The following is a 10556-nucleotide window of genomic DNA, read 5'->3' as shown; positions in this document are numbered from 1 at the left end:
CAGGTTAGAAGGTTAGTTAGATAGAATGTGGTATGGTTCGGTAGTTCAGTGGAGTGGGCAGAGAGTCGGTTTGTTAACCGGATGGGAGTTTTTGGAGTTGCAATAGTTGCTTAATAGTTTTAAATGTTTAATGGGTATCAGAAAGCTTTTATCAGGGTTGATAAGATGGGTAGTTGAAAGATTGATAGAAGGTTGCAAAGATAGAAGGTTAGATATGTATGTTATACGGTATGGGGTATGCTTTCTTTCTTTGAAACCCCAGTTTGGATTCTGCCCCGGGAACCACTCGGATCGTGCCCTTGGTCTACAGAGAGGCCTCCTGAAGGATTTGGGTCACATCCCCGTATGCAGCTGATTGCACCACCCCGGTGAAGGCATGGTGTGGACCGGCAAGCTGCAGTTTGTAGCCCTGTGACATTGTGCGAACCCAGGGGGAGACTGAGCATGCGCGCCACTGCTACAAATGGAGTGACAGGGAGCTCACGCTCCTTAAGTTCAAGTTCCAATTATTTGTCATTACAGAACACAATGCCTTGGGCAGAGCAGCTTTCAACATCCACAACAACAACAATAGACAATAAGCTAATAAAAACTATTTTACAACAGTTTCCAACAAGTAATAAAAAACATATATAAATGTGAATACAAATGTGAATGTAGCAGCAGGAATTCTTATTCGTAATCCTGAAGAGCAGCAGGTGGGGCCTGCAGTGGCGGCCCTGCAACCAGGGCCAGACGTGGCCCTTAGAGGTGGGCCTGTGGAGGAGGGGCCTGTGGAGGAGGGGCATGTGGAGGAGGGGCATGTGGAGGAGGGGCCTGTGGAGCGGATCTTGAAGTGCGGAGGAGGTCTCATTGTCACAACAAGGGTTTCTTCTCCACCCTCGGTCGGTCCTGAAAGGAAAGTCTAGATTAGCTAGTGATATAGCCTAGCTGTTCTTTATTACTGTAGCATGGAACCCTCTGCCCTTGGTCCCTTGTTCCTTGGTGTGGAGTGGGTGTTATGAAACTCGTAATAGAGGTTAGCTCTATTAATCTAATATGTCAAAATCTTTCCTCATTTTAACGTAACGTTATAACCACAATTAAACCTTAAAACATTTTTTTTGTCCCCTTCAAATGATTATTTATTATTATAATCCATGAATTAAACAGGACAAAATGTGGCCTATTAGAAATGCATATGCAATAGGCTACATTTTACATGACTTTGTTCCGTGTGCATTTGGCCACCTGACTGTAGAACTTTGCAACCACTTTGCAATTTGCGTGCTTTTTACTATGAAAATAAATTACTCACTCACTCACTCACTCACTCACCTTCTCTTTAGTTGTCTGAACATGACATTTCAATGACCATTGAACTAAGTAATACAAGACCTTTAAGACAGTTAAAGTGTTTTATTTGTCATTCACTTCATCACATTTCATTCCAAGCACCCATCGTTAAAATCATTATGTTTTACACATTAGAGCCAACTTGAATGTGAATGCATGCTGGACTCCTCATTTGATGAATATATCCTTTAAAAATGGCCAGAACAAAAATATGACTCAATACATCATTTATGTAGTAACTATCTGGCGTGTACTCAAGCACCACATGACTGAAAACCTCTGAAATTGCTTTGGCAAGCCGTTCAAGGAGAGGAGCAATAGAAGGGGTAGAGTCATTACGATAGACTCTGCTTCACCCAATCTGAAAACACTTTGTAACAGCCTCTGTTCTCCCTATTTGCAGTAAGTGCTGATTTCAGTCATTATTGAACTGCCATCTCATAACCTAGCTATTTGGTGAGATCATTCACACAAATTAAACTGCTCCCAAAGTATACCTCAGTTTGGCACGGGCAGTGTGAGTTTCAGTATAGCGTTTTTGTTGTGATACAAAGGTCCTAGCTTAAGCACTCAGGCACAGACATTAGGTTTATACATCGCATCGTATTTCAATGTTACATTGCTATCTTGTTGTGTTCCTCCTGAGAACCAGTGGAACCAGATTGTGCCTCCCTACGCATGTAATGGCTTTGTTACTGCAGGTCTCCATGGCGATGAGGTGTTCTAAACCAGGCTTGTACTGTAAATCTGACCACCCGTGAAAAAAGCATCCAGTGCACATCCAGTGTCACGGCCCTGACTTCATTGTGTCTATGCAGCAGCTAAGAGAGAGAGAAAGAGAGAGAGAGAAAGAGAAAGAGAAAGAGAGAGATGAGACTGAACCATGTCGCTGCACTAATGTTTTCTTTCAACCCATTAATCTCTCAATGGGACTCCTACAAACACAAAGCTGGGGTGAGAGGGGCCTAAAATCACACAGTCTAGTCTTGGCACTGACCCTCCTCAGCTTCCCTTCCACACTATGCAACCAAGTGCTACATTTTTGCATGCCAGCCCCAGCCAGTTAAACAAAACATAACATGACAATAGGTTGGAGCCTAATGGAAAAGGAGTGTCACTTGATTGATTATTCATAGAGAAACAACTGTATATACAGGATCTAATGCAGTAAAGATATGTACACACGGACTTAGTTGTTTCTTATTCATAACATATATTTACTTCTACTTCCAAGAATCAAATAAGAGACACAGCAAGAGAGATATACAGTGCCCTGCATAAGTAAGGAGCGTAAGTAAATACAGTGTATTTTTTCTTCTTTTGGCTCTACGCTTCATGTTTAGTATTCGGTCGACAATCCTTACCTGAAGTCTGCGACACAATGACCTCACCAGATGCTGGGTGTCTTCTCTGGTGATGCTCTGCCAGGTCTGTACTACAGCCATCTTCAGTAGTTGTTTGTTTTGACTAAAATCTTCTCATCAGGTTATGAAATATATGTGAAATTGGATTCAATTCTGAAGATTTACTTGGCGAGTCAATAACTTTCCACTTTTTGGTCCTGAAAAACTCCCTAATTGCTATGGCAGTATGATTTGGGTCATTGTCCTACTGTATGATGAAGCGCCACCCAATGAATTTGGAGGCATTTGCTTGTACTTGAGTTCACACAATGTTTCTGTACCCTTCAGAATACATTATACTGCTGCCATCAGCAGTTACATCATCAATTAAGGTATGCTGTAAATCTTGGGGAGAGACCTTTTTTTCTGAACTTTCCATTTGCAATCACTCAGGTTCATGGTAATATTCATCTTATCTATCCACAAGACCGTTTTCCAGACCTCTTTTTAGGTACTTTTTAGCAAACTGTAGGTGACCATATTTTTGAGGATAGCTAGTGGTTCAATGTAGAAGTCAGCCTTGGCCTACCAGCCCGTTTGTGATTGCAGAGGTCACCAGTGCTTTTTTCCTTTTTAATGATGTTCCGAACTGTTGATTTTGGCAAGCCTACGATTTTTTCCAGCCTAATAAAGGCTACCTTGACTTTCATTGACATCGCTTTGGTCCTCATGTTAACAGATACCAATAGTAGACTCCAAAGGCAAAGGCAAGCAAAGTAGAATGATGAGCCAGGCAAAAAAAGGATCTTTGGAGTGGATCATGTATTTTCTGTGCAACAAAAGAAAAAAGAAAAGAAAAGCTGTGCCTGGGCTTGAGTGAAGAATTTGAATTTAACTTGTGCTAATGGTTTACAATAGCTTACATAAGTGTACTGTAAGTCACCTAGTCACTGTAAGTGCAACACTCTATTACCTTGTTATTCAACATTCTAGTTCATTCCTAATAATAATGAATATATTTGTTGTTACCACTTTTATTCCTGTTCTACTATTAAACACCACTGTTTCCCTGTAGATACTTCACTGCAGATATATCAGTTAACACATATTTTTTGTTTCATTATTTATTTTAAAACTTTAAAACCTTTGAAGAACACTGTCCCTGATCATTATGGAGACGAGAGGTACACCCATAGGAGTATAAACTCAGTCCAGAAACAGTTAATCAAAGTAAAGCAGAAAATCACTTCAGTTTGATAGGACATGTGGACAGGGACATCTGCCAGTATAAGTACAAATGCAGCTGTAGCAAGCTCTTAGAAAAAAGTGTGGCTGAACTATTCATCTTATGAGAGAAAAATTGTACCTTTGATGAATATGAAAACGATTTTAAAAGTTTCTTAAAATATTCTCTGGTGACAGAGACACTCCTGTTGTTATTAGGTCATTAGACGGCTCACTATTGCAGCATTTGTGAGTAATAGATAATCACAAGCCAGTCACTTATAGGATACGTGCACCTACACACTTTATTTAAGGTGTCGTGAGTAATTGCCGATGCGCATGAATTAAAAACAGTTTTCCACTTGCACTTGCACATCGTTGGCCAGCTACTTTCACAAATTTATATTACGAAATATGAAACCTATCATTGACAAGGCTATGTTGCTAGTTTCTGCGTGGACAACAGCTACCGTTGGAATTCGAACCAATCAACCAACTACATTTGCATTTGCCGCCCGCCATCTTACTCCCAATTAAAAGTCTATGAGACCTTAACGGCTACCGCATGCTGTGTGTAAGAGCCTTAATACTGCCTAACGCCACATAACATAACATAAAGTTTTTTTTTTTACCCTTTACTAGTGCTTCATGGAAACATGCAGATTCCGTGATACAGTAACACGCAGATTAGCATATTATAGTGGCCTTGTCTTATCGTTACAACATGCACATTTTGCTTGGAATATTGCATAATCATGTCAGGGGGAAAACCAAGGAATTCCAATAACCCCTTTATGGTACAGTACCAACAGGCGTCAGAGGCCAGTATTGGAGCACACTAGCTTCATTAAACCTTGATTACAAAATTGCAAGCGCAATTTAGCTAGCTACAACATATTCCCATGGCACTCTAAGCCAAAATACATGTGAATCATGACTCACTTTCCTGAGCCTCCACTTAATTAAAATATAATGATTATAAACGGCCCAATTAGAACGGCCTTAATCAAAACAAAACTTTAATTTTCCAAAAGGGCCTCCAATATGCTCTCTATATTAAAATGATACTGTGCAGGTTGCTGGGTAGACGGAAAGATGAATATGCTCCAGAGCATATTGGGGGAGAATTTCTTTTTAAATCCTATCAGGGGGAACCAAGGTGGCACATTTGCATTAATTATCAGTCAGTGTTTAATCAAGAGGCAGAGTGATTAAGTGGCAAATTGAGGAGCTTGTCTTTCCTCGAAATTAAGTTTGTTGAGTGTGATCAAGGGGGTATTGTTAATTTCGACACCATATTCCAATGACTGCAGGAAAGAATGTTTTATGATTTTGAAGGACATATGAGCCATCGCTTCGCTCAACTGAGACTCTTTGAATTGCCCCTCTAGAATGAAGTTAAAGGGCCAAATAAAAGGTGATGTTGTACATGTAGCGGAGGTGATTTGGAATCACGCTCTCGTGATGAGGTAGCCCTGCCTGAGACATGTAAACTCAAGTGTCGCCCTCAGACCTTGAGGGTGTCCTCTTGGCCTAAGGGTAGATGCTTGGGTCTTCCATGTGGGAGACCTGAGTCCGAAACCCCACCCGTCACATACATTTTAGGTTAGCTCAACTTTGATTTAGCAAGATTAGGAAAGAGTCACAAGAGTTGACATATTTATACAGTGACTTTCCTTAGGTAAAACATATCTCAAAACCCATGTGTATCATTAAAGCTCCTGTAAGCAAATGTTGGTATATTTACTTTAAGACAAAATAAATATTTCAGCTATCACCAACTGTGTTTTTTTCCAGGATTCCAACAGTAAATACAACATCTCATAACTTCTGCTAAAAGGTGGAGAGGATGGAGAGGATGTGATGTAGTCGTAGTACCCTTGAGCAACCTTAGATATCATTCACCTTATCCATACATTTCTTGTGCCTCACACAATCTAGCTCACCTACCCTAGAGAGACCAATTAAGCTATTTTGCGGGGGAAGAATAGAGCTTTTCTTTCTTACTTGGCCTGTCAAATCTTTAACCCGATAAAGTGTCTTCAACAAATGAAAAGCTTTTTTAATTATTTCTTAGCAATCCTTTCAGTTCGGAGAAACAACGTGGCCAATCAGGAGAGACATTCTGACAGCAGGTATTGTAGTGTGTGACCTGTAGGGTTTGGTGACATGGTGATATTTAGTGAAGTTTGATCGTTGGTTTTTATTTCTCTTTCATTCAACCTGGATGGAACCAGGTGAAAGTCTAACATGTTTCACAGGATATATGGAGGTTGGGATGTGAAGCCTGTGTAGCTAACATCTAATTTGTCTTTTTTTCCTTTCTCTCATTGTCCTGTTTATTTATTAATGAATTGTTTAAATTTAAAAAATAACTAATGTATAGTGTGCTACCACATATATGTCACACAGAAGTTTTAAATTAGAACTGTATAACTCTAGCCTGGCCAAGCAGACCTCTGCATTGAAGCCCATAAACGCCTCGTGTCATGTTGTAATCAGTGAAGCATGTGTTAAAGCATGTGTTAAGGGCTGTGAAATGCTGGGCAGTAATGTTCCTGCGGTGCTTGACAGAGTGGCCATCCTAGTTCAAACACATTTCCTATCCTGTAATATTTGTCCCAGTTTGTCCCAGTACAGGCCTGTGCGGTGAGGCCCAGTGATGTGAACGCAGTGTTTGGTTCGCTGAGGTGCTACGTGTCCACGCCAGCCGCAGCTTAGCCTCCAGCCATGAGTCCTTATGAGGCTCGACAGCCTGTTTACTTTGGACGCCATTTCCTCAAAGTTTCTGCATGGTTTGGCGCTTACTAACAGTTGATGGCCGGCCTCTTCATTGAATTAGTTCTGTCTCAGAGAGAGAGAGAGAGAGAGAGAGAGAGAGAGAGAGAGAAAGCCATGGTCGCATTTTCTCCCTAAAAACATCCACACCAACCCCTCTCCTCTACTGCTGCTTTTGAGAGGGTCATCAATTTACCCTGACCCTGACCATAACCCCAACGCAAACACCAACAGAGCCGCCATTCAGAGACTTATAAATTCTGGTCGCACTCTGACACAGAGGCACACAAACACATATTGGGCAACTGGATGGTGTTGGGAATGAATAGATCAGCACTGTATGTTTTTACCCAGCTTTGGGACTTAGGGGCAGCACTGATGGCTGTGCCCTTGTATTTTTTGATTGAGATTCTTTTGTTGATTTGGTTTTTTTTGTTAGTTAACTTATCTTCTGTACACTTTTTGGAAACTGGAAATATATCACCTTGCACTTCAGTGCTTCGCGGCTCCACCATCATCTTTTAAAACAGAATAGTGTTATGTCAGCCTCCCAGGCTCAACCTACCTCACAATTGGAGAGAGCTTTTTTTTGGGATATCTTGTTGAGATTGCTCTTAGGCAAATATCATATGACCTTGTTCTAATGAGAGGAGAGAAAGACAAGAAGAAACACACACACACACACACACACACACACTTCTTTAGGCTTTCTTCACTTTGCTCGATTGAGGTCCTTGTGGCCATTATTCTGTTCACGCATGAATAACTCTATTCTGGAGACCTTGAACTTTATCTCTCCACCACTAGCACCACTACTCATCTCTGTGACAGATATGGACCCGCGGGATAACCCCACAGTTAGCACTTAACATCCCCGTTTTAATAATCTCAATCCATAACCCAGTCAGATTAGTCACTAAAATGATCAAATTAGTCCATAACCCATAAAGATTAGTCATCATCCCACTCATAATCCCAAATCAATCCTATGCGATGGTTAGCGGGTGCTTATGCTGAAGATAGGGATGCAGCATCTGTAAAAGGGCTTCTTGGGAGACATACAGTCTTCAGGCATTGAGGCATGAGGTTCGAAAACCATTGAAGAGGATAGCCGAATCAACAAATCCACACAAGATCAATATTAGGCCACAATGTTTATTCAGTAGTGTTGTTTCAACATATAGGTACAATACTGTCTGCTTTTGTAAGACTAAAAAAAAGTTACCATTACAGTCATCTGTGCTCACAGAATGCCAGTCATTTCACCCCCCTGGTGTATGCATCTCCTTGAGCTCACAGAGAGCAAGTACATTTCCAAATGGTAGGCACTTTGAAGGTTTAAAACATTTGTGAATATACATTTATATATATATATATATATATATGTATATATATATATAATATATCTTTTCATATACTAATAAGCAATTGGACTCAATGGTCAGGTCTCTAATAGAAATAAAAACAAAAAAAAAAGAAAGAAAAGAGTGGTGATGGTGAGATTACTGAGTCTTTGGGTTTTCCGTATGCAGTTCAGTACCTTTCTTCCTACAACAAGCAGAGGATGAGAGAGAGAGAGAGAGAGAGGGGGGGGGGCATACAAGATTCTGGTGGAGGACAGGAGCTGGATAGCAGAGGGGGAGGGTAGGAGAGGACGCTGAGAGAAAGGAGAAGGAGGAGAGGGAAGAGGAGGGGATGCAGGGTAGGGTGGACAGCCTGAGGTGTTCAGATGACAGCAAGTATTTCACATTACTGTCCAGATCCAAAGGCAGCTTCACAACCTGTTGGACATGGATATTTCAACAACCGATTCACTAGGACTTCCACACGATCCGTACAGAGCGGCTCTTACAAAGGGCAGCTGGTGCATCTCCAGTAGCACATAACAGGCCATCAGAGAGGATCTCCGAGCTTAACCATGCAAAGCAGGGAGAGAGAAACACTGGGCAAGCTGGGCGACACAGTGGAGTGACAGAAAGGGGAGGGACTGACAGTGTAATCAGATTGGAACAGGGCCAGTTGAACTGAGGAGATGCAGAAAGAGAGTGCTGGGGTGGCGAGGGTGGGGGGATAGGCAAAGTAAACTATGGGGAAATAGGGATGGCTGAGGGCCAAACCCTGGTACCAAATTTAACCCCAAATATAGTACACAGAGTGAGCCGAGAAGCAATGCAGTGAATGTGCAAAAAGAAATTGAATGTAATTAAATAATAAAACATCCACAAGACCTACTAGTAATCTTACTAGTAGATCTTGTGTCTTTTTTGAGCCCTGACGCATCTTAGCTTTAAGACCAATTCCTAGGTATTAACATGAATGCTGCAAAAATGTTTTTGACCAAGAACAGCATTAAAAGAAAACAGACAAAAAAAAAAAAAATGAAATGCTCACCTTTCACTATTTATGTGAGATCAAAAACAAACATTGTAACCTGAAGGGAGAACATTTACATTGACCGTTATCAGCATTAATATGAAGACAAAAGAGCTTCATGGAAACTACAAAGGCATTTTTAACATCTGAGAAAAAGATAAATTAATGAAATACACCTTTTAAAATCAATGTCAGACATGCTAGGACAAAAAAATAAAAATGAAAGTAGGACTGATACAGAATAATTATATTCAATTATTTCCACTTTAAAATGTGTCTTTACAAATACATACTGCTACAGTTAAAAAGTAGACAGTGACTAAAAACAGCTCCTTTGACAGAAGACAGATGCAATCGGTTTCCTCACTGTTACAGAATGTTTTTTGTTGCTTTATTCCAGCCTTTTCAAATAATACACAAAATGTTTAAATACACAGAGATTTGACATAAAATAAGCAATGCTTGGCTTTTCATAAAAAAAAGAAAAGGTCTTAATTACAATACTCTATGCAAAAGCTTTCCATTATGCAATATTTCCTCAATCAATTTGTTATTTTTTTGTATTTGAACAGGTTTGTCGTTGTCATGGTCTGTCGTAGACTGTCACTCTGATTTGCCAATCTTGTTGCCTGGGGCAGGGCTTTATGCATAGAACTCCTTGGTCGGGGCCTTCTGATAGGCTGCCCCAGAGGGCTTCCTCTCTCCCAGGTCGTAGCTGCCCTCGTCCTTCTTCCTCATGCGGTACACCAAGAGGAGGATGAGGAAGATGGCGAAGAGGAAGCCAATAACTCCACCCGCAATGACAGCTGTGGAGAAAAGAGGGGTTAGAGACATCTAGAGAATCCTGCATGCACTGTACCCTTTCTTATCAAATCACCCCCATCAAACCACTTTCAACACCTTCCATGTTTCTTGTGTGCTAATTCTTTACATTGGTTTACTTTACTCTCCCACATATACTTGTACAGGGTTCTTTATAGCCTGTAATTTGTTTCGGTGTCTCCCCTATGCTCCAGATTAATTTCCACATGTTGTCTGGCCCCTTGGCTCTATGGGTAAAACCTGGCCTTGTTCCAACCAATGACCTCCTGGAAAAGGAGCGATGCCTTTGTGTGGAGCGGATACATATAAATATGACCATGGACAAATAGCGTTCTAGAGCCATAGGGGACAGGAGGAAGGAGAGGTGAGACCGTAGAGGACAGGAGGAGGTTAGCTATGTTTGTTTCCACATAGTGGGCCTCCAGATCCCAGGCTTTACCTTATAGCCACTATTGTCAAAGTGGGGTACAGGTACCCCCGGGGGTACATGGATCGTTCTAGGGGGTACGCGAAATAAATCTGTGATTTACCTTCCTAAACAGTCCTGTTGAATAGCCGACTGCAGTCTCAGTACCAAAAATAAATGCATGCACCTATCCAACAGAATATTATTATCACAATGTCTAATATGTAAGGGATAATGTTAATAGAATATCAATTAGGCTACAAAATAACCGACAG

At 41.0% G+C, this 10556-nt stretch overlaps 1 protein-coding gene across 1 annotated transcript in view; it reads right to left on the bottom strand.

Moving 5' to 3' along the window:
- Nucleotides 1-7827: 7827 nt before the first annotated feature.
- Nucleotides 7828-10556, bottom strand: part of sdc2 (syndecan 2) — a 31406-nt gene continuing 28677 nt past the window's right edge. The window contains exon 5 of the mRNA XM_083685297.1: nt 7828-9859. Within this exon, the coding sequence (XP_083541423.1) occupies nt 9696-9859 (164 nt within the window). The 3' untranslated portion in view covers nt 7828-9695. The remainder of the gene's footprint in view (nt 9860-10556) is intronic.

This window comes from Argentina silus, assembly GCF_951799395.1.
Source record: "Argentina silus genome assembly, chromosome: 14".
In the NCBI taxonomy this organism is placed as follows: Eukaryota; Metazoa; Chordata; class Actinopteri; order Argentiniformes; family Argentinidae; genus Argentina; species Argentina silus.
Note: the sequence above shows the minus strand (reverse complement) of the source record. Positions and strands in the feature narration are given on the sequence as shown.